The sequence below is a fragment of the Anastrepha ludens genome, chromosome 3 (assembly GCF_028408465.1).
Source record: "Anastrepha ludens isolate Willacy chromosome 3, idAnaLude1.1, whole genome shotgun sequence".
Lineage (NCBI taxonomy): Eukaryota > Metazoa > Arthropoda > Insecta > Diptera > Tephritidae > Anastrepha > Anastrepha ludens.
Genome location: NC_071499.1, coordinates 98,301,285 through 98,327,031, shown reverse-complemented (window position 1 = coordinate 98,327,031; position 25,747 = coordinate 98,301,285). Strand labels below are relative to the sequence as shown.

Genomic DNA, 25,747 nt, shown 5'->3' with positions numbered 1-25,747 from the left:
ATTTAAAATTATCAATCAATAATAATCGACCCAACTCAAAATTTTTAACTTTTTTTTTTATTTTTGTTTGAATAGATTACTTTAAATATTTTGTAATAAATATTTTAACATTTTTTCACTTAATAGACATCGACCCAACACAAAATTTTAACTGTACCAACCTAAATATTGATTACTAGTACATCAAAAATAGATATCTTTAATATCTTAAAAATATTAACTACGAGTAACTATAATTTAGGGGTGGACTAAATCGACCCAATTCAAAATTTTTAACTTTTTTTTTGAGATAATATAAGCTAAAAAAATGAGTTAAATGTTAAAAAATGTTAAAATTTTGAGTAACTGTAAGTTAAAAAAATGAGTTAAATGGTAAAAATGTTAAATTTTTGAGTTAAAATGATAAAAATGTTAAAATTTTAACATTTTTTGATATTGTCTTGTAGTCCGGAATATACATACTACTGCTACGTACTAAATCTTCCACGAACTGTGGGCGACTTTTGCTACAATTTCCAGCGTTAGTTTTTCAACTAACTTTTCTTCAGGTAATCAATTAGCTCACCGTGTATCCTCTTTTTTTCTGCTAACCGCTATCAGTATGGACAACAATAAGGAGCGCTTTTAATGCCCATTATAATTGTAGGAAATACTTATAGTCGCGCAGCGCCGAAAGAAAAATTATCTAAATGAAAGTAGAGGTAAGTATTCTCTTGTTTGCCTGCATTTATATACATCTGGCATCTTGAAAGCAATTTGCTCAGACTCACAAATTAATAAACCAAATCGAAAGTACTAGACAATTTAAACACGAAGCTTGAAATACTTTATTTACGTTTCACAAGTAAATCGCCCTGAAAACAAAAACCTGATTTCGTCGTAATGCTTAAGGAGTCCCGTTGGTCTAGAGCTCGAAAATTTAGGGTATTTTCAGGAATTGTTTTTTTTAATAAACAAATTAAAAACGATATTTAAATCTTTTAGGTTTTTTATTTAATTATTTTTTTTATTTTTTTATTTTATAACGTTATTTATTTTTGGCCGCCATATTGGATCCGCTATTTTGAATTCTTGAAATATGACTCCAGAATCGCAATCAGCGACCCCAAAAACCCTTTTAAAACAGGTTTCAAAAAAATCGAAATAATTTTTTTATTTTTGACCGCCATATTGGATCCGCCATTTTGAATTTAAAAAATCTGACTTCAGATTCGTAATCAGCGACCCCAAAAACCCCTTAGAAATACATTTTAAACAAATCGAAATAAATTAATATAATATTTTCGGCCGCCATATTGCATCCGCCATTTTGAATTTTGGAAATCTGCTTCCGAAATCGTAATCTGCGACCCTAAGAACATAAAGAATCAGTATTACTTTTTTTTCATTGCTCCTGGTTTTCTTAGGAGCACACAAGATTTTAAATAAACTCTAATTTTTAGTCAGCTTAGACGCCATAATTTGGACGCCATATTGAATTTCTCAATGGGCCAGACGGCTTTCGATAGTGGACATTCAGACGATCATCTTGAGACCTTGGACTTCAAAATCGGTCCCATAGAATTTTGGACCGGCTAGTGTACCGGTTGACGTGGAACGTCCCGTATATAATAAATCACTGCTTTACAAGCTCGGGTTTTCCAGCAATGTGGGAAAAAGATATATTATACTGCTAGTGACAAAAAAGGCGAATGCTATGTGTCTCAAAAGCGCGCGAAAATCTAATAGCGGCACACATTTCTGCATTTACACAGAATAACAGCCTGCTCTCTCCGTAACAATCTGGCAGATCAAAACATAGCTGCTCGACAGCAATGGTAAAAATACTGGACGATATTCAAATTAATTTTGACAATGCTGACTTATCACTTCTTTGTTTATTTGATTTCTCTAAGGTGTTTGATTCAGTGGACCATAGCCTGCTTGTATGAATCTTTGGTGTTTACAGTTCGGTGAAACTTGTTGCCAACTATCTTGAGGATAGGACGCAAAAATTAAATCAAACCTAAATCGGTGGATTCTGACGTTCCACAGGGATCTGTCCGCTTTTACTTAATTTCTTTCTTTGTGATGTTTTTTCATTATGTGAATACTCACGCTTATGCAAATGATATACAATTGTACTTCTCCAGCCGCATTGATCTGAATGAGGATTTATGTTGCAAAATAAATTGTGGTCTGTTTGCCATCTCCATTTGCAGTAGTGAAAATTCTTTATGTTTAAATGCGTCTAAATCATTTGTATTATCTATGTATATGTACTATTGTAGTATTTGTCGACAATATTCCTAGCTGTTAGGGACTAGTTCCTGTACATTTGTGGAAAAGGTACAAAATTAAGAGTCATTCTGAACTCTAAAGTTACATGTAGTGATTATATAAATAGGGTCATCAGTAATACGAAAATGTTTCCACATGCCCTTCAATATTTCTAATAAGAACAAGAAAAATTCAACATTTCTACAACTTATATAATATAAATATTTAACACAATAGAATACATATTGAATATAATAATTTGATTTGCGTCCATTTTTTTGTAATAATTAAAGTTTTCGTACAAACTAGTTTTACAAACTTCTGTAGACAGATAAACTCGAAGAAGCTGGACGCTTACTCTAATTTTTTGCAGAGGTAAGAAAATAGCACACATTTTGGTGTGCTGGTTAGAGTGGAACAGCTTCAGAATATGAAAATTCTGCAAAAAGAAGACGAAATGTGACGCTCCTGGAGAATAATATAATAAATGCGATATTATTAGCACATGGGCTGAAAAGTCCCGGGCCTAATACAGCAAACACGCTTTTTTTGCTCAAAATTAGTTTTATTCATCAACGTAATTTCCATCAAGAACAACGCTATCATTCCAGCACTGCTCCAAATTTCAATACCACTTTTTTTATAACGCTTTTTTTGCTCAAAATTAATTTTATTCATCAACGTAATTTCCATCAAGAACAACGCTATCATTCCAGCACTGCTCCAAATTTCAATACCACTTTTTTTATAACGATTTATTTTTTGCCTCAAAATAGGCCTCAGTTTCAGTAATAACCTCTTCAGTCGAATGAAATTTCTTACTATCGAGCATTTTTTTAGGTCTGCGAATAACCAGTAGTCGCTGGGAGCTAAATCTGGCGATGCGGTGGATGTGGGAACAATTCGAAGTTCAATTCATGTAGTTTTGCCATTATCAAGACGTTTTTGTTTTTGGTCAATAGTGAGCAAACGCGGCACCCACTTCAAAAAAAAAAAATTTTTCTCATAGTCAAATACTCATGTATGTAATACACGTTCTTTTGATATTTTTACGACGTCAGCTAACTCACGCAACTTCACTTTTCAATCATTTAAAACGATTTGGTTGGATTTTTTTTGTGTTTTCTGGTGTTACCGCCTTATTTGGACGTCCACTGCGTTGTGCATCATCGGTGTCTGTACAACCACATTTGAAGTCAACAAACCATTGTTGTCGCTTCTGATGGAGCGTTGTCCCCATAACACTTTTCAAGCCATTGGTTCGCTTGAACGGTATTTCTTCCCATCAAGAAGCAGTGTAAAACTAAAACACGAAATACTTTTGAATCCAACGTTTTGAAAATAAAACAAATAGTGCCACTCTTAGCGCAATAACTCACGAACTAATAGAATATCATGAAATTTTAACAGCTGTCCTTTTAAGGTTAGTACTAACTGAAAAATAGGTGAACGCAATAAAACTAGTGCCATTTATGTGTTAGGCCCGGCTCTTTTCAGCCAATGTGATACGAGAAAAGAAAATACCGTTAGAGATGATCAAGGGAGACCAACTTCAAAATCTGTATCAACAATTTTTGCGAGCGTTAATTTTAACTATTGGCGGAATTGCAAATTTTTTCTTGAGTGTGGTAAGAAATTGGTTAACACATCTAACAAATATTTACAAGTTTCTTTGTTTGGCCTGTAATATTGCCTATGCTTGAAATATTCAATTAGTAGATGCACAAACAAACATTCTACTAGCTTATAGTTTCAGGTAGTTCTAAAGGATTCTAATCCTTTCAGCTGTCTCCTAATTACTGATGTTCCACATTTGCTTTTTGCATTTTAAATTTCATTAAAATTTTTAATTAATCTAAAGGGTTTTCCAATAACAGATGTTAGGTGTTAAACAGGAGAAATGATTAACGATTTTTTATCGTCGGAATTGGATGGTATAGATCTGAACAACGTTTATTTTCAACAAGACGGCGCTACGTGCCACACAAGCTACCATTGATCTTTTACGGGAAAAGTTTCTGCACCGTGTTATCTCTCGAAGAGGTGATAACAATTGGCCACCGAGATCTTGTGATTTAACACATTGTGACTTTTTTCTTTGAGGCCACGTGAAAGAAAAGGTCTACGCCAACATCCCAGGGTCGATTCAAGACCTCAAAAATGGAATTCGTGTCGTGATATTGTCCTGTAAGCGTGGTCGTGGTGTCATTTGCTTGATGTTATTTTCCACTATTAACGGCATACCTTCCTCTTTATAATGAAATAAACATCCGATCATTTATATTAAAAAATAGGAATTTTCTTTGAATATCAAAATAACACCTCTTATTGGAAATTCCTTTACTATAATTAATACTTTTCAACCTTCATGTAGCTATCAGATCTCAATAATACAAGCTCATTCGAGGTGAAATGTATTTCGGGCGAAATTCGCAATACATATTTTTGTGAAAAATCCCCGTGAATTTCTTTCCGGACGAAGGCAATGTTGCGGCTGTTTGTATTGTTGACTATTCTTTCGAATATAACTACTTATGATACTTTGCCTTGACGGTATGCGCCTAATATTTGCTTTACTTGTGTAGTTTTAACACATGACTTTGCTTATCTAAATTCGTATATTTCTGAAGAATTTTCAGGTATGTGCTCTAGTTCAATAGATTGATATAACTCAGATGAACGGTGATAATAATACCCTTCCACTTTTCCGGTAGATTTAATAAAGCATATATAATAAAATCCGGCAAAAGATGCCCCATTGATGTCCTTTATAGTATGATCAGGCACAAGAAAATGTTCCTTCCATCGCATAAAAACATAATCGCTATTCGCTAAATTTTGAAAGTCAAAATTATCTGAATTAAATGTTCCTTCATATTCAGCAAAAGCTCCAAATTTGCTCTGTAAGTAAAGAGAAAGAGAATTTCAAACATTAACTTGTTAATTACATTTTTAAATTTGATATTCTTAAGTATACTTCCAAATATACAATAATACAGTAGATTCTGTTTTTATGCGGTAGATACGTTCCGCAAGAAACAGCATTAAAAAAAACAGCATAAAAAAGCTACCAGCTCTATAGTAAAACTATAGATACGTTTCAAAGTGCTAAGAACCACATAAATCTGAAATAGTGTAATAAAATCGCATAAAAAAGGGCACTAGTTCCATATTTTAACTATAGATACGTTCCATAGACCGCATGAATCTGAAATAATTAAATAAAATCGCACAAACAAAATATTGTATTTTTGAAAATTATATCTTTATTTAAGAAACGTCAGAATCAAAAATAAATTTACGTAAGAAATAGAATCAGACAATACCCACATGTTGCGCATTCGTTTAGGATTTGGCGTAAAATCACTTTCGTCACTTGAAGAAATGTACACGCCTGATCTAGATGGTTATGCAGGCGGTTCCATACTTGTAGGGTTAGCATTTCTGATGTAATCTGTGATGAGTTTTTGCTTAGCTGGTTTAGAATCTTGTTTATATGTACAATTCCCGATAGGTCGACATGCATTTTTTAATTTAAAAAAATACCGCACTATTTCAAAACCGCATAAAAAAAAGCCGCATAAAAACAGAACCTACTGTACGTTTTTATACACTTTAAGTATATTGTTTTTTGTAATTATGTAAGTTGACGCGCTCCAGTCGCATCTGCTGCCACTCTCCCACTATGGCCCATTACATGTTTTGCAATGACAGGATATTTAAATTCGTCAGATAATTTAAAGTTGGATACTAATATTTGATTTGCAATAGATCCTCGAGCGCTCCTTACTCGTGCCGCAATGTCTGCACAAGCCGGGACCGACAGCCGATCAATATAAGGATAAGATTATAGTGTTCGGTTTTGAATAACAAATTATTGAATTGAAATTTGTTGTTTGTCTCTGGGCAAGTTGGCCCTTAATTTTTTTAGTGTAATGACAAAAAGTCCTTTTATTTATATTGAGTTGGGGAATTAGTTCGCAGCGTTATCGAAGTTACCGTAGTTTACCGTAGACTTTTATTTAAACAAAAAACAATAATTATATCAATAAGCTAATCAATTATGTACATATATATTCGTCTGAAAAAGTCTAATTGAAGGAAATAAATTCGTAAACGTTGTTATTGATATAAATGTTTGGTTTGACATATTACAAGTTCTATGACCAAAAATATATCCGTTATACCGTTATCTTTGGCACTATCTATGAGATAAAATGCGGGAATATAAAATTTTACCAAAAAATATTCTCTAAGCCGTTATGCTCGAGGAATGGGATAAGCACTTCCTGAGTTCTACTGAGTGTTTTTAAAAATAATGGTTATGGCAAATAGTAAAGAGATTGTACAGGTATAAATCGCAATCATTTGATTCATAGTTGATATAACCTTAGAACTTTAGAATGATTGGCCATTTTGGATAGTTTTTTTGTGTACAATGTGGCGCAAAATTCATCATCCAATATTGCCAAAATTATAAATCTTCAGATAGGGTGATTAATTTGGGCCACTGTATTTATGGTTACATAGTGATTACATTATGGTTACATAGTGAAACCTAGTAAGTTGAGCTTGATTGCTGCGTCAAGATCCAAGATCACGTAAAATGTACCTTATTATTTTTTTGAACAAACGCCACAAAAAAAAACGCTGTTCAATTTTGTTTAGATCTTTGCATTATGTAAAATGCCTGTTTGAAAATTTTGGAAAAGCCTTTTTTGTAGGCTAAAATACAGGCTTCAAACTTTGACTATAAATAAGATGTCTAGAAATAATTAGACTTTAAAGCCTTTGGGTAAATATTTTGCAAAAGTTATTTACTGCATCAAAATTAATGACACCTTAACAATGGATGAAGCAATTCGATGCTGAATATTAGGGCGAAGCATCTCGATGATAATTTATTACGGGTCGCGTTCCAATCTTCTTAGCCAAAAGGAATAGGAACGCTGCAAGGTAGCGGTGCAACGATGCTGAATAGCCGGATAAAGTCGACCAGTCATTTTAAGGCAAGTGCAACATATATGTTGCTATGTTTGCTGTAACATGGCTTTTGAAAAAAATTTCTACACTTTACGTGACCGAAAATGACAATCTGCCGCTCTGGGATCGTGACGCAGCAATCAAGCTCAAGGTACTAAGGTTAGGTCTTAATACAATTCGGGATGCATTTAAAAAAACCTTTAAAAAAATTGCTAATATTGTTAGTAACACCAGATTTACGGAACTCGTCTATTTGACGGATTTTCGATTTAATTCTTAACAAATTTTTAACATCCAATTATTATTTTAAATAATTATATATGTATATATTGTAAGGCAAACAGTAGTTGTAGGCATGTGCTTGTACGTAAACAGGCCCTTAGCAGAGTGTACATGTGCTTATACTGACGTAATTATCCTTTAAGACTTATTCGCTAAGCTTTCATTGTAATTAGACCTTAAGACTCGTTGATGGTAGCGTTTGGTACGAGTAGATGCCGTTTTGTACAAATAAAGATTCATTGGGTTTATCGCAACCTAAAAATATGCTGCTGTCGGTCATTTCAACCAACCATACTATATCAGAACTGGCCTTTTAACACGTCGAATTTAAATAAAAATAATGGACTGTGGCTTAATAAACGCTGAACGGTACTCCCTAATGCAGCTAAAGGTCTGGTGCACCGCTGTGGGCATTAACGCTAGCGGCGCAAAAGCTTTACTGGCCGCCAGATTGAGCGAATTTTCGGCAGAGGCGCGAGGAAGGACACAGTCCTTCCAGTCGATAAATTGGCAAATAACGTAGAGGATGGCGTAGAGGACAACGTAGAGAAAAACGGTCAGAAGAAACGTGACAATGTACAGCAACGGGAAAGTGATACAGTTATGGAAGTCGATAAAGATGACGGCGCGGTTTGTATGCAAAACGTGTTAGCACGTATACATAACGGTACGTTTGGAGACCGTTTCCAAAAAACAGTTCGAGCGTCTCCAGAGAAAGTAACGGTATGACAAACATTGACAACGGGAGAGTGGAAGAAAACCTCAAAGTTGCACTGCTACAAAGGGAAATAGAGCTGCTTAAATTGCATAAAGCTCTATTGGAAAAAGAAATGACCGTGAATACAAATATAAGCAAAGTAGCAACTGAAGGTGTAACTTTCGAAACATTGAGGGACGGCGACGGTTTCACAGCCTGGCATAACCAGTTGCTGCATCTGCGCGAGATACTACAAATAAATGACGCTATGTTAGGTGTCGTTGTTCACACCAAACTAAAAGGCGCAGCCCTGGCGTGGTACAACTCAAAGCCTACGTTTCCCAAAAAGGTTGACGAATTGCTACGCGAGATGGAGTCTACATTTGCGTCAGGTGAAAGTAAGCTTGATCGCCGTAGAAGATTCGAGAAGAGAATGTGGACATCCGAGGAAAGTTTCACCAACTACTTCAACGAAAAATGTTTGCTGGGCGGCGAACTCAATTTGGCTGATGAGGAAATTTGCAGATTACTTCATAGAAGGCATTCTGATAGACAACTCCACAATCTGGCCAGGTTACAAAACTTCACCTCAGCCAACGACGTGGTGAGGGCGTTCCGCTCTATAAGTCTACCAGAGCGTCAGTACCAAAACAAAGAACGGACGAAAGTATGCGGTGTTACAACTGTTTTTGCTCCGGTCACTATGCTAAAGATTTTTGGAAGCCGAAGAGGGAGGCTGGTTCCTGCATCGCTTGTGGACAGCTAGGCCATTACGGAGCGGAGTGCAAACAACAAAAAAAAAAAACAAGAATACGTTTGTAAGTTATTTTAAATTTAATGTATCAGCACATGCTAATAGTTACATGTTTATAGAATGTTTAGTCGACTCAGGAAGCCCAGTGAGCCTAATTAAGCAAGTTCTAGTACCAGCAGGAGCAAAATTAGATGAAGTCAAAGATGTTTATTATGGGTTAAATAAGTCCCCTTTGAATATTAGTGGAAAAATTATATGTTTTATAGAAGTGTTAAATAAATGTGTTTCAGTTGAACTCTTAGTGGTTCCTAATGGGTCCATGGATTATCCAGCTTTGCTGGGTAGATAACAAAAGTAAAGTCGAGAAAATTTACAATGTTGAAAAAGTGAGTAATTTAATCTTTGCAAACGAAGTACCGTGTGAAAAAGTAAACGAAGTCAATGTAATGAACAAAGATAAAACTAACGACTATACCAACATAGGTGAAGTTTTGAGAGAAATCATGGCAATAGACGCGTGTGGTGAAACGGATTTAGATCTCAAACTAGGGGAGCAGTTAAGCTGTAATGAAAAAACCGGATTCCAAGCGTTGTTTAGAAAGATTTGCGTGAACTCAAAAAGTCTCGACGAACTCCTAGTTAGAAAGGAGATACGTCTAGTGTTACAAAGTGATAAGCCATTTTCGTGTCCTCCAAAAAGATTGTCGTACAGTGAGAGAGAAGAGTTACAAAAAATACTTGACGGATATTTAGCAAAAGGGTGCATACGAACTTCGGTTGTGTGTCGACTACGGAAAGTTAAATAAGGTTACAGTTAAGGACAATTACCCAAGGCCGCTTATAGAGGATTTACTAGACAGATTGGCAAACAAAAAGGTATTTACAAAGCTAGATCTAAAAAACGGGCTTTTTCATGTTCTTGTAGAAAAAGAGTCAATTAAATATACTTCTTTCACAACCCCTTTGGGGCAGTACGAATTCCTGAGGATGCCGTTCGGACTTAAAAATGCACCCGCAACATTTCAGAAATTTATCAACAAAATTTTCGCGAACATGATTCGAAGTGGAGAAGTATAGTTTATTTAGACGATCTTATGAAAGCGACGCAACAGCATTTAGAAATATTGGAAAAAGTTATGTACAGGATTGTTCAGAACAATTTAGAGCCACGACTAGACAAATGCGAGTTTTTACAAACAAAGGTATCGTATTTAAAAAGGACTTAAGGGGTTATACGCAGTTATGACTTTCAAAAAAATCGATTTTTTTTATTGCATTTTTGTAATGTACATATATTCAAAAGTATACGCACGAAATTTGAAGTAGATCTAAGCAATACTTTCGGAGTTATACCTAAATATCGGCACGTTTTAAGGTAGGTATTGAAACTTTAAACGTGTTTTTTTCAAAACGGCATTTTTCAAGTCGGTGTACACGATATCTCGAAAACGGCTTGTTTGATCGGTCAACCGTTTTAACTCAATCTTTAAAGATACATTTTCTAGTAATTAATCGTTCCTTTTGTAAATCTGATACTTATTTTCCATTTTATAATCAATTTACGGCCAAATTTTAACGTGAAAATCGAAATCATTTATTTTAAAAGCTGCCATTTTGTGAAAATTCACTATTTTGATTAGCCGAACGATTAATTACTAGATAATCTAATATATTAACAAAATTTGTTTGGTTTTTTGATTTCAGATAATCCAATCCTGAGTTACGATGTACACCGTAAATCGTCTTTTTTTAAAGGAGGTTCCAGAAATCGCCTGCAGCGCGCTCTATAATCAACATTTTCATAAATAAAAAATTTTGTTACGTTCTTGAAGGATGCTTTTATAACCGCCAAAAATTTTCAAATTAAAATATTCTGAAGTTTCTTCAGGATAAATCCTTGACAACCCATCTTTTATTTGCTTCATAACTGCGTATAACCCCTTAAGCGATAGATAACTTTTCAGCCCCAACAAAAGTTCAGGAAGTTCAAAGTCTTTTAGGCTTGTGCTAATACTTCCCAAGGTTTATAAAAGATTTTGCGACTATAGCCAAGCCTCTCCACGATCTTACGAAAAAAGATAAAAAGTTTCAGTTCATGGAAGCGGAAATAGAATCTTTTAACAGTCTTAAAGAAAAACTTGCTGCTAGCAATCTATGATCCGAATGATGCAACATAGTTATATTGTGATGCAAGTACTTTAGGGTTAGGAGCAATATTGTTACAGAAAAAACGACGAGAAACTACATCCAGTGTTCTACTTCACCAAACGAACGACCGATGCAGAGTTCAAGTACCACACTTTAGAGCTAGAAACGCTAGCAATAGTGTATGCGCTAAAAAGGTTCAGGGTATACCTTCAAGGTATTAAGTTTAAGGTAGTTACTGACTGCAACTCTCTGACTTTGGCACTCAACAAAAAATATATGAATCCAATTATAGCGAGGTGGGCATTAGAATTGCAAATTATGATTACGAAGTTGAGCATAGGTCAGGCAAAAGAATGCAATATGTAGATGCACTAAGTAGAGTAAACAACGTGCTAGTAATTCATGCCAATACTTTCGAAGAAAACTTAATCATATGCCAAAGTATAGTAGAAAGGTAAAACAGGAATTAGAAGTTAAGGAAAACAGTCAATATGAGATGAGAAATGGAGTAGTTTATAAAAAGAAGGGCAAGGACTTACTGTTTTACGTACCTGAGCCTATGGAAGAACATGTTTTGTATAAAAAGCGTACTTTTGTTTGGGGTTAGACAAAGAGAAAAGTTCGTAGATAGCGTAAGAGAAAATGCGGTAGAGCCAGCTCAAAATTCGAGTCCAGCGATAATAGGAGAACGTCAGAAAACAGGCAGAATTAGAACAAATTAAAACACAAAGTTACAATAAAACATATTCAGATATGAAACGGCGAGAACCTCCCAAATTTAGCCTAGATGACTATGTTGTAGTCTCCAACGCCAGTTCACTAGTAGGAGCGTCAAGCAAATAAATTATACGCATAGTTTACTGAAACATTTAGACGTTTTATTTTGTTGTCATCGCGTTTAAAAAAACTGTAGGTATAATCACCATAGGGAGCAACCACCTACAGTGCTGGACTTAAGTATAGGCACAATCCGCTTTATAAAAAGAACTGCAGTTTTATTTGTATTCAGAAAAACGATATATTTATTTTGTAGGTATATTATAGGTGTAGAATTTATACATTAAAAAATAGATATGAAAACTAAATACATTTTCTTTGGAAATATAGTTCAAAAATAAAAAAATTAAAATTAATTCGATATTTTACTGGACAAAAGTATAGGCACAACTACTTGCATAATTTTTTGTGCGCGTCTGTTTCAGTATCTGTTTCAATTATCTGGCAACACTTTTATATTCAGCACATTTCTATGTGTACCGTTATTATTTTTTATTGATTCAAACAAGCGAAAAGTTGATAACATTTTTGTAAATAATTATTTTGTTTGTAAACTCTTTATAATGAGCCCAAAAAAAACTGAAACAACAGTATCGGAGCGTAAAATCATTTTACACTTGCATAGCCAAGGAAAATCGTTTGCAGAGATCGGTGAATTAATGGATCGTAGTCGTTTTACCATACGGACCATTGTAAATCGCTTCAAAGGTGAAACAAACTTTGAAAATGCAAGTCGCTGTGGTCGTCCGCGCAAATTAACAGAGAGAGAACGTGCTCAGGTCATACGAAAAGTGAAGTGTGATCCAAAAATTACATCTTCACAGGTTGCTGCAGAGGTAAAGGCAGAAATTGGCAAAGATGTGCACTTTAAAACTGTACAAAAAGTGTTGCATGAGGCTGGTTATAACTCTCGTGTGGCTAGACGAAAGCCCTTGACATCTGCCATCAATCAGAAGAAGCGATTGGAGTATGCCAAAGAGTTTGAAAACAAGCCAAGCGATTTCTGGGATCAGGTATTGTTTTCTGATGAAAGCAAGTTCAACATTTTCCGGCCTGATGGACACACAAGGGTATGGCGAAAACGTAACACTGCAATGGAATCTCGAAATCTTTTGCCAACGGTTAAGTATGGTGGTGGGGGGATGTTGGTATGGGGCTGTATGTCTTCTGCGGGTGTGGGAGAGCTTGTTTTCATTAATGAGATTATGGACAAGACAGTTTACTTAAACATCTTAAAGGAAAATGTGAAGAAAAGCGCTGAAAAACTGAACTTACCCGGGTCGTTCACATTTCAACATGACAACGACCCGAAGCATACAGCCCATGACGTCAAGATGTGGCTCGCTTATAACGTTTCACACGTCTTACCACACCCTCCGCAGTCACCAGACTTAAATCCGATAGAACATTTGTGGGAGGAATTGGAGAGAAGAATTCGAAAACGCACAATTAAAAATAAGGTTGAGCTAAAAGCAGCTTTAATGGAAGAGTGGCTTAATATTGGCGAAAATATAACAAAAAAACTTCTCCACTCAATGCCAAATAGACTTAAGGCCGTCATAAAACAGAAAGGGTTACCAACAAAATATTAAATTAAAATTTCAACGCATTTTGGTTATCGTTTAAGTAGTTGTGCCTATACTTTTGTCCAGTAAAATATCGAATTAATTTTAATTTTTTTATTTTTAAACTATATTTGCAAAGAAAATGTATTTAGTTTTCATAGCTATTTTTTAATGTATAAACTCTACTCCTATAATATACCTACAAAATAAATATATCGTTTTTCTGAATACAAATAAAACTGCAGTTCTTTTTATAAAGCGGATTGTGCCTATACTTAAGTCCAGCACTGTATATATATATGTAATTAGCGTATACACCCTTTTTGTGTGTTTGGCCGAGATCCTCCTCCTAATTGTGGTGTGCGTCTTGATGTTGTTCCACAAATAGAGGGTCCTGCAGTTTCAAGCCGACTCCGAAAGGCAGATATTTTTTTATGAGGAGCTTTTTCATGGCAGAAGTACACGCCGAGGTTTGCCATTGCCTGCCGAGAGGCGCCCGCTAGAAGAAAAAAACGTTTTCTTCATTTTGGTCTTTCGCTGAGGTTTGAACCTACGTTCTCTCTGAATTCCGAATGGTAGTCACGCACCAAACTCATTCGGCTACAGCGGTCGCTGTTACATATTTTAAATATTACATACTCGTACAAGAAGCAGATAACAGCTGTTTTGAAATAAATACATGAGCAACCAAGCTTTGAAACAAAATAACTTCAATTCATTGTTTAATGTACCTACATACGAAATCCAAATTTGCGTAATTCTTGCAAAATTGGTTTTTGTAAGTAAAATAGTTCTAACTATATTTACATTGAATATAACAAAGATAAAAATGGAAAGTTTAGAGCAACCAAGATACAGTATAAATGTAAATGTAAAAAAAATTTAAAAAATGCATTGAGGACAACAATAAATAAAAACCTATAACTTTTTAATAAATAATTTAATAATTTGTAATGAAGTATACCCGTCAAAAAGGCGGACTTCAGTAAAAAAAGGTATACAGTCAATGCCTGCAAATCTAGTGTTAAGCTATCAGTGAATCCTTCAGTAAAATCGGTGCAGCAACCAGTCTCTCTAGAAAAGAAAATAGAGGAAAGAATAGATGAATCAGATATAATTGAACCATTTGAGGGCCCCAAGTTCGTGGATCTCACCCATATTTATCGTTTTTAAGGGAAATGGTGAAGTGAGCCTGGTCGACAGGCCAACAAGGCTGTGCTTCGAGAGGATTATCTATTATCAACTTTTGACACATTCATGACTAAACTTAGAGAAGCGAAACATTTCTCCAGACTGGATTTATGACATATCACCAAATGGAGGTAGATAAAACGAGTCGTGATATTACTATTTTCATAACACACAAGGGATTCTTTCGTTATAAAAGATTGATGTTGGGAATCAACTATGCTCCAGAAATTCTCCAGCGAATAATTCAAGGGTTGCTGTCACCGTGTGAGAAAGCGCTAAATTACATTGATGACGTTACTATTTTTGGGAATACTGAAAAAGAACATGAGAATGACGTTAACTTTTCGAAAACAATAACTTGCTTCTTAATAAAGATAACTGCGATATTGATACGCATTTTCAAACAAATTTCAACTTTGTTGAACGCGTATTTAACCAATGTGTATGACGAGTGTTTTACCTACGTTTTTTATTGTCTAATATGAATGGTGGTCTCTCAGCCTTTATATTTACTCGAAGATGAAACTCATTGCCGATGCTGTTGTCTCGCCTATACATACGAGTATATTTAGTCTATAAATACAACGATATTTTGCATCGAATGCATACAACCAAAGAAAATCCCGAATTTGAATTTGAGAAATCCATGACGAGACATTGATTTTATAGAGGACTTATGTTTCATAAAGTTTGACAAGATGTTGAACGAATTAGAAATGCCAACCCCGAATGGGCAAGTGAATGATGTAATTAATCTAGAACGGCAATACGATCGATATATTTGGAGTCAATTAATACAAACAAATACAAATGTTCCACTATCGAACCAGCAGTAGAAAGTCATAAACGATAAATTGATAAAAGCGGTCAAGCTTTCATATGGCGGAACTGGTAAAACATTCTTAAGGTCACTGACCTTATCTTCGATTTACCCAACGGTGGACGAACAGCTCATTATGCGCTTAAATTACATCATTCAACCGACATACAACATTCCCAAAAAATCAGCCATGGTAAAAGTACTACTGGAGTACGAGTATTGGAAACATTCGATGGAACGTTGCAAATTTAAGCAATAATCTATGCCTCTATGGAGAGATGATGATGCTGCTGATTGGCGATTATCGGCATTGTGGTGCCGTGGTAGCTCTTATATATGTAATATAGTAGAGACTTTTGCAGAGATATTGATAAAATGAAAGTCTCTGCTAGGCTAGGTAAGACCTGACGGTTAGGCTGGATTCTTTCTAAAGCTCGAAATTGTATCGGCACAAATTATTCGGCCCTAAACAATTAATTTTCTAAGGTTAAAATATGTTGGGATCTAGGGGTACTATTTGACTCAGGTTTTATTTTTGTTAACTATATAAATTGTGTTATTACGAGGGCTTTTTTAAAACGTTATTTTATTTATTTATTCAGTGATTGAATTCTAGCACGGCAAGGATGAACCTAATAATTATTAGTGCTAGTCACAATAGATTGCAATTTTTAAGGTTAAGCTTACAAAGATATTTTACGTTTCAATGAAAAACAATTCAAGTTAACATTACTTATGATTAAAATTAAAACTATCTCTCTTAGTACTAAAATATATCTGAAGTTCGTGTCTAAATGTGTTTATGTTAGGCGGGAAATTGGAATATGCTTCTATTATCTGGCATCCATTTTATGCATTGGATCAAGGGCGTTGGTGAATAGCCTAGTTAAGGGAAAGCCCTGTAAGTCAGCTCTACACGACTTTATGACACAATGGTAGTCTTTGCTGATATTGAGATAAAGTAAGAGTACCTTTCGTGAGACATTGGGTCTAAGACCGGCATACTGTATTTACATACATAACTTTAATTAGACTAATAATCATGTATTCTGGTATAGTTCGGTGACACAGAGCCGTAGTCGAAACTACGGTTTCTGTGTTAAACGGGCTAGAAAATAGTGTGTTCATAGACATTACTAGTGCCATGAGTGCAACGTCAAAATGAGCCCCTAAAAAAAAGAAATATTATGGTAAAATTATGAGTCTACCTCAAATTGACACCAGCGGGTATCTTAAATATTCGGAGCAACACCGCTACCTGATGTAAAGTTTCTCGAACTGAATTAAGCAAGATGGGATCTCTGAGCTAGCAGTCCTCTATTGGAAAAACCTTGCGACATATTGGTGCGGTACCTCTTGGTGGTAGTGGCCTTGGAAATGCCAAGTGGAGAAGGACTATATTTGGCGCATCTTATGGAGGACGGTTAGAACGAGAAACGACTTGGACAGTTGTTACTGCGTCAAGCAAGAAGATTCTCAATTCAGGGGTTGATAGTATAGTCAGTTTAAGATTCGATTGCATATAGAATAGTAATTTTTTCAACGAAACAAATATTAAGGATGTACAAACTCGGATGTTTAGCTATCAATAAAGTAATTTTTCATTTTATTATTAGAATGTTTATTTAATGTAAATAACAGCATAGCAAAATTGTGTAAAAAAATTATATGCTGCTAAAAAGGCGTATCCTTTTCGCGATGTGCGTTGTGCAACTTGTTAGTTTTGTGGGAAATTTAAAAAGTGGACGTTGGTATTCTGCTCGAAGATGTGAAGCTATTATAGCTAATGATGGGGACTATAAGTAGATTTTATTGAATATCTTGCGCATGATAAATATTATAAACCCATACAATGCAATTTGTTAGAATCGAATTGGTCAAACGGTTTCTGAGTTATTGACGAACTTTAGACAGGTTTAGTAAACTAATCACACTTACCCAATGGCCTTTGTCTACATCTTCATCGGCTTCCCACTTTCTTGTTAAAAATGGATATTTCTTGGATATGATTTCCCCATCAAAAAACGTTGTAAGCGTTGGGAATTCAAACGTTAGCCCATTAATTTTTAAATACCCACACAGAAAAGAGTTTTGAAGATCGATGTGCTGAAATAGAAACAAATTATTTGTTTATTTTGGAGTAAATATTATTGTAAATTGTTTGGCAATACGGCTTCTCTTACATATGTATATGTAATTCGATTATCTTGTTAATTAGTTCCACGCACCTCCCGGAAACCAAATTTATGAAAGGAAAGGAGAGAATTGTTTTCGATAACATTACCCGGACAGCTAGGAAACAAAGAACAAAACGTAAATAGTCCTAGGTTTTGTTGTTTTACTGATCAGGCATCTTTTTAGATACAACCTTTTACAGTATACCGAAAGACCATTGTAATGGGTATACACAGGCATAATATCGTTCCCTTAGTATTAAAATAGCCTATAAATTTTTTGATGTTTTGAGAAAATGATTTTCAAACTTTTTGTCGAAAGTAGCTCTCACTCAAATCGCGTTATGTCTGTAACTATTTATTATTTTTTGACTGACGTTTTGACCCACTTTGTGGAACTAGAATTTGACAAAATTTTGACCACATATAAAATCGACGATGGAGAATCCAAAAATTCGATAAAAAAATAATAGCCTATGAGCACATAGGCTATTGTTATACTAAGGGGATGATATGTAATTTTTAAATAATTTAAAATTTTTTAATATATGTATATATAATAAAATGTATATAGTTCCAATATGATTTCTTAACGAACAACGGCTTTACAAAAGATGCGCACCATTCCTTCTAGGGGACTTCTAGTCAACTCTGGGCAAGTCAGAACTGAGGCAAAGTTCTAAGTACTTCAATAAAAAATTATAAGAATGAAAAAAAAAAAAGTTGAACTTAGTAACCATTTCCTTCTCCTTTAACATATTTGGAGAATATTTATACACATGTATTCTTATAAAATATGCACCTCTTTATTCTTTCAAAAATAAATGCACTTGCGAACTAAGCTTACTGATTCATGATGCAACAACAATATGATCGTTTTCATCTTGATTTCCATATTAATTGCAAAATGATTGCAACCTTAATTAAAAAGTTCCCGGCACAGCCGCCAGGTGACGCTCTAAGTTAACTGATTTGAGTTTTTTTTTATTTATTAGGTTGCCACATCTGCAATCACCATTCCTACCAATTTTATCGCTATTGCTTGACATTTGTAAACGTTTGTATTAAATTTCTGCGTTACAAATGGATTCAATAGTGCGAAAACTTTAGAAATGTTGGGAATTTGTTTCGGTAACGATACTCTAAAGTAAACACCCTTCAGAAGGGAACGTGAGTTCATCGAGGATGACGAACGTTGTGGCAGGCTATCATACACCAATAAAATGAAAGAAAAGTTGATCAATAACTTAACCAACAGAGATTTAGAAGAAGGCTTGAGCATACCGTATTAGGTAGGCAGGTAGGCCTGGTGGCCACCAATATGACACCCTTAGACCTGTTGTAGGTCCGTTGTGATGCCACTGGAACTTTTTCCTTACACTGAAGGATGATGCGCTACATACCCTGCATCTGTTAAAAATGTCCTACCAAGCGTATAAAATCTTCTTCTAGCTAATTCTTCACACTCACACAGAAGGTGTCTAACAGTTTCCTCCTCTTCTGTATTATAGTAGCTTCTACAATAATCGTTGTATGGAACTCCCTTCTATCATGGTTACCTAAGTTTTAGACAATGAACGGTTAATATACCTGTCAACGTTCTTGTATCCTCTCTGTTGAGTTTTAGTAGGCATTTTAAACGACCACTGTTGAGTTTCGGTAGTTGAGTTATTATTATTATTTATTAGAATAATATAAAATATTACACTAACTTAAAATGAAGATGTTATATTCAAAATAAATCTACAAAATGAATTAGATATTAAAATTAATTAATAATATTTTCTATAATTAAAAAGAAACATAAATGAATTGTCACGTTTATATTATATTAATTGTTGCTAAATTTGTGACAAGCGATCTCGAGAGCTCTGTTACACGCAGCGGTAAATGTCTCAGAAAGCATCGCAGTGCAGTAGATGCAATAATAGAAGTATGTGAAATAGCAAAAACTTCTATCTCTGGTGGAATATGGCTATGAGGAACCAAAAAATATTGCGCAGTCGTGACTCGGGACGTCAAAAATGCATCCAATATGGCCAAATACTGATGTGCCGAACTATCTGATAAAGCAAATTGCTTTATACTTTGATAACAGAACCCTATGGTATAATACAGACGTAGGCCCCAAAAGCTACAAGGTAACTGGAGTGGAATATCATGTATGATGGTTACGATGTAGTTCTCCAATTAAAAAGTGCACAAGAATACATGCATATATCTGCAAAGTTACATACGTACACTGAAATTAAAAAGCGGCTTATTTGGAGGCTACTGTACATACATTAAGCTTTTGAATGAAGCCCAAAGTGCCAAATATTTAATATGGAAGCGTCTGTGAGCTTTGCAGCGCTGTTCATAACAGGGACCAACGCCGCAAATTATTAAACTAATATTTTTCAGTTAATGCATTTTTTATTTCTAAAACTTATTACATACTATTCCTCTTGAACATTAAAATGCATATATCGAATAATAATGTATAGTACTTTTTCATAGTAAAGACCTAAAAAGGTGTTTAAGTAAATTGTAAAACAATTTTGTTAACGCTTCATAATTCATAATTTTTGGCACAATATGCTGTCTATGTCTCGTTAAATATCAGCTTTCTATTTGTATGCCCAATATTTGTGAAATGTATGCCCAATACTGTGAAAGTAAGTTAAAAACCAAAGTATCAAATTCACCAAAACTAATTTGATTATAAAGGGTTTTCCAATAACAGGTGTTATTTTGAATATCCAGCTATTTCGATAGATCTCACTTTTGAAGCTGTCAATTGTTGATATTTGACAAGTAGAAACTACGCCATTAATAATACTGCTTAAACAACGCATTGAAATTGTAAAAATTCACTATTAAAATGGTGAAAATTTGACAGAGACGGTTTGTAAAACTCGAAAATTTTTGGGTCATCGTGAAGCACCTTGTCGGACCGCAATAGAGATTTTGTTGAAAAAATTCGAGTTGTTGGGACAAGTTAGTGATGTGAAGAATAAAACCCGTGCAAGTCGCTCACGAACAGCCGAAAATATTGCTGTTGCTGAAGTGTTGAATAAACCCCAGGTTTGGCCATTCCTAGTCGTTCTTTCGATTCTTCCTATAATTTATAAATATATCTTTGGGTAGGTAGGTGAAATGGTTGAAGTGCCAGTCTGGCACTCCTCAAGTAGCCCTAAAGCGCCGTTTTGATACCATTATGAGACCTCCAACGGGCAGATATCTACAGCCAACCAGAGCTGTTGATATAATGGAAAAGATTGATGGGATTTAGGTTGGCGAACTGCCCCAGGCTGTCAAAGAAAGGAGTTCCCAGTGATCTTAATCCTCTAGCTGCCAAACCCGGACATTTACACAGAAAGTGCTCAACAGTATCCTTCTCTGAAAGGTCCCCACAGCTTCTGCAATGGGGGTTAAATGGCAACCCTAGCTTTTCCGCGTGTGTGCCGGTCATGCAGTGACCGGTAAATACAGCTACGAGTTTGGAAATTGAATGGCGAGGAGTCCTGCGCTTTCCTGAGAAATAATTTGTGCAGTTTCCCTTTACCAACTGTCAGGGGGATGCCGATGAAAGGGCAGGAGGTCTCTGAGGCCAATTCAGCCCCCTTCCTGGCAAGTTCATCAACAATTTAATTTCTCTCTATGTTTCCATGTCCTGGAATCCAGATCAGAGAAATGTTACCTGCTGCCCCAGAGATCTGATCTCCTCCTTACAGAAGTTTACTAATTTCGTTTTGCACCATGGCGTCGTGAGAGCCTTGATCGCGGCTTGACTTTCGGGGAAAATGTTAATATCTCCCTCGCTCCCGCGTTCCCTAAACATTTTGCATGCCTGCAGGATTGCATAGACTTCTGCTTGAAAAAACTAGCAATGGTTGGCAGTTTAAAGGAGATAGATAAATTGGCTGATTTAGAGAAAATCCCTGCTCCGACTCTCGATTCCATCTTGGAACCGTCAGTCAAGAAAGAGGTGCAAGCTTCGGTGCGGTCTTTGGGTATTTAAATAGCTTTTCACATTCCAAGCCCGTTTTCTAAATTCAGCCAATTTAGTTTTTTCACATTTCTAAAACCAAAGGCAAAGATAGAGTTAATTTTTAATAAGTAGTGTTCACTACTTTTGCCACTATCTATAAACTATATTATTGTTTTTTATAATAAATAATTCCATTTCGTATTATTTCTTGCTTCCGAAATACAGTACAATCGTGATAGTCCGACATTTCTTAATCCGACACGTTCGGTAATCCGACAACCTCATAACGTCTATGGATGCAATTGGCATTATTTTATTTTGATCAATCGTAGCAGAGCAGCAGAGGGGAATTGTGTTTTGTTTCCCGGTCACAACGTATTTGTCATTAAATTTGAACGACGCCAGTTCTCTCGCGATTTCTGACGGTGTTGATGTGATTTTTTTCTGTCATTTCGTGTCATTAAATGGAACCTTCGGTAGTCCGGAATATTTGATAATCCGACAACGAGTCGGTCCCGTATGTGTCGGACTATCACGATTGGACTGTATATCAGTATCCACGTTGCTACACTATGACACAAGATTTATTTCGGAACTAACAGACTTTTACGTGCTAATACGGATACCTCTCCAAAACAGGCATTTATTTAATTAAAAAAGCATAATAAAAATACCTGCAGAACCACTTCGACGTCATATGAATTGCCTTGAGATTTTTGGAACCCTATAAACTTTGATCCACTATATAACATTGTCTCGCGAATTCCATCTTGTGATGAGTTTGCGGGAAGAGGGGGCATCGTATAACTGACTGACATTTTGTATGGACGTTAATCTGCAAAGAAATTTAATTGCAAAATTAAATATTTTATATGCGCGTGTGAAACAAATGTGTTCTGATTTGTGAGTTGAGCTCTTAACTGTGTATCAAAATAATAAACAGACATTTGACGCTATCGCAGTCTTATGGCGTTTTCTTTTCTCATAATAATGTTGCTTTTATTCTGCCCTGTGCCAGGGCCGTCAAAATTTTCGTGTTTTCTTCTTAAGATTGAGTGTTTTCTCTCTAATCAAAAGGTGAGGGTGAGCGTTTTTTAAAGTGATTTCAGTTTATCTGAGTACATAAGTTCGCGAGAGCTTTAAATAGTTAATACTTGAATTGCCCTTCTATGGCAATATTTAAAAAAAATTGGATTTTAAATAAAAAAATAATAAAAAAATGGCGGTGCTACAACTGCTCAAACAAGGCTCCTTTAATTTGCGCCGTGGAATGTACAGCCTCTGTAATCGACTGAAATCAACCAGACAAAAATGTTTCATTTAAATAAGTTGTTCCGCTTTGCACTTACCTATCTTTAACGAAAAAAAATAAAATTTGAAGTGAAAAGGAAAAAAATTACACTTTTTATAAGCAAATTAATCAAAACAATATTTTTAGTGAGAATTAATACAAAATTTCAGGTATATGCAAAAGCTAATATTTTTTTTATTAGGTGCGCCACTTTTTTCTGAAAAAATGGTTACAAGTGAATCATTGAAAGTATTGCCCATCGTTGGCTACTACTTTTTCCATCTTTCTGGTAGATCTCATTTACCGTCGCGGTAAAACTGTTCATCTTTGATGTCTTCATATCAATGAAACTGCTGATCAGCTAGACCATGTGCCATCGATCGGAACAGGTGATAATCGGACGACGCAATATCTGGAGTCTGACGGAAGGGGTTTTCCCATTTTAGTGTTTCCAGGTAGGTTTTAACTGGTTTGCCAACGTGAGGCCGAGCATTGTCATGCTGTAGAATCACTTTTTCATGCTTCTCCGCGTATTGCGGCCGCTTCTCGTGCAGTGCTCCGCTCAATCGCATCAATTAAAGTCGATACCGATTCCCAGAGATGATTTCACTTGGTTTTAACAGTTCATAATAAATAACAAAAACTTGCTCCCACCAAATACATATCATAACCTACGCAGAGGGAAAATTCGGCCGAGGCGACGACATAGAACCCATCCGCTGAAACATTTTCAAAACTACTCTTAGATATCGGTGATGAAAAAGTTGCTATAGATGAAACTGGATACGTAAAATTACATACCGATTCTGCACAATCGCTGATTCGCAAGATACTCTCATTGAACAAATATTTCCCGATGTACACACTCAGTACATAAATCATGAGTGGCTTGCAGAAAGAGCAATTTTAGCGGCAAAAAATGTAGACGTTGACAATTTAAATCTGAAGATACAAATGTTGTTGCCAAGAAACTTGGTATCATATAAATCTATTGATACAGTTTGCGACGACAGCGAAGCAGTTAATTTTCCCACAGAGTTTTTGAACTCACTGGATTTGCCAGGCATGCCACCGCATAATTTACAATTAAAGGTTGGATCTGCGATTACTTTACTTCGAAATTTGAACCCGCCCCGGCTGCGCAACGGTACGCGATTAGTCTTTCAAAAATTAATGAAAAACGTGATCGAAGCAAGCATTTTAAATGGGAAGTTCCGAGGTAAAAATATATTAATACCACGGATTCCTATTATACCTATAGATGTGCCAATTCAATTCAAACGTATTCAGTTTCCGATTAGATTGGCATTTGCAATGACTATCAACAAATCCCAAGGTCAAACGATGTCTATTTGTGGCTTAGATTTGAGAACACCATGTTTTTTACACGGACAATTATACATGCCATGCTCTCGAGTGGGTAAACCATTCAGTTTGTTTGTGTTAGCTAAATATGAACTAACAAAAAATATTGTTCACGCTGTAGCATTAAGAGATTGATATTGTTTGTTAGTGTTACTGTCGTAATTGATTAATTAATTCTTGAAATATAATTTTAAGGAATAAATTATAATAACTTAAAAATAATGTTTGTCTTTTGTTATTCTTATATTCCTTCATCGTTCACAGCGCTCCATGCCTATTTCTCGTATATACCTTACACACTTACAATAAATAAGCTAGTTTTTGTCTACACTAGAAATTACTTAGAAATTATTTATATGGCAAAACAACGTTTGCCGGGTCAGATAGTCTTCTTATATTTGTCAACATATTGAGTAGGTCTGAGAATCGGCCAACATCTATTTTTCATACCCCTTAGTGATAAGGGTTGTCCACCCTTAACATTTTTTTTTAATTTTTAGACTCTTTTTTTAATTTTTTACCAATCAAGAAGAGTTGTTGGCCAATTTTACAAATTTTTAAATCAAATAGCTTTTTTAAAAATTCATGGTTAGTCAGATGGAAATTTTCCCCTCAACCCAATTTCTCCAACACATCCGAATCGCACTCCATTCTACTTCTTAAATCTTATAACAATTGCATCATATTGGCTACCACTTACTTCAACTTTATTTCCACGTTTCGAAATATTAAATAACTTTCAAACTAGAACAATTTGATTCGAAAACTCACACATGAATTCCATGTAAACACCCCAATAATAATAAAGATTTCAGCAAATTAAACCCTCTTATCGATAAATAGATGTTCCTGAACCGAATTCACAAACGGTGACTTTCAAAGAGCAACTACACATTTACAAAGCCAAGGAATCCCCATCTTATGCTGAAAACAGTGAACGACGTAAACGCAGTCCCCTATAAGCTGAAACGATTAAACTAATGAGAACCCCATATAATTGCCCATTTACACACGGAAACATTTGGAAGGGAAACATTTTGTTCAAGGGAGAAGGACGGCCGCGGAAGAAAGAAGGAAATTTGTCTCCTGTACTGGCGACACGCTTTGCTCTCCTTATTCGTATTTCCAGTCTTAAAGCAATTTTTGACAATTGCTTCAGTTGTTTTCTTCGTTTGTCTGAAAAAGTTCCGAGTTGTGTGTTGGTTTTCAATCAAACGCTGCTTGGGAAATGCACGATTATTTTTGCTCGTAAAGTAGGTATAATTTAAAACAGTTATGGGACATGTTTATGTTGCATTCTAATTTTTTCCCGCATTTCTAGATACTCAAATTTATTTTAAGTTAATTATTTATATCTGAAATATTTTTAATTTGACTTTTTTTTATTCAAGTACAACAATTTATAAAAATATTTCAATAAGAAAAAGAACAAATTGTTTGTTATTTAACCAGTTTGCATTTAAGAAAG

The 25,747-nt window shown here is 35.1% G+C and overlaps 1 protein-coding gene across 2 annotated transcripts; it reads right to left on the bottom strand.

The window, feature by feature from the left end:
- Positions 1 to 1,027: 1,027 nt before the first annotated feature.
- Positions 1,028 to 25,212, bottom strand: LOC128858555 (glucose-induced degradation protein 4 homolog). 2 transcript variants are annotated; one of them, XM_054094937.1, is made up of 4 exons: positions 25,051 to 25,212; positions 22,298 to 22,458; positions 17,415 to 17,582; positions 1,028 to 5,160 (listed from the first exon to the last, which is right to left on the bottom strand). In XM_054094937.1, the coding sequence occupies exons 2-4, from the start codon at positions 22,439 to 22,441 to the stop codon at positions 4,864 to 4,866; spliced, it is 609 nt and encodes a 202-aa protein (XP_053950912.1). In that variant the 5' UTR covers positions 22,442 to 22,458; positions 25,051 to 25,212; the 3' UTR covers positions 1,028 to 4,863. The 2 variants fall into 2 exon arrangements, with proteins under 2 accessions (XP_053950912.1, XP_053950911.1); XM_054094936.1 differs by having other exon boundaries at positions 24,980 to 25,211.
- Between the last annotated feature and the right edge of the window lie 535 nt (positions 25,213 to 25,747).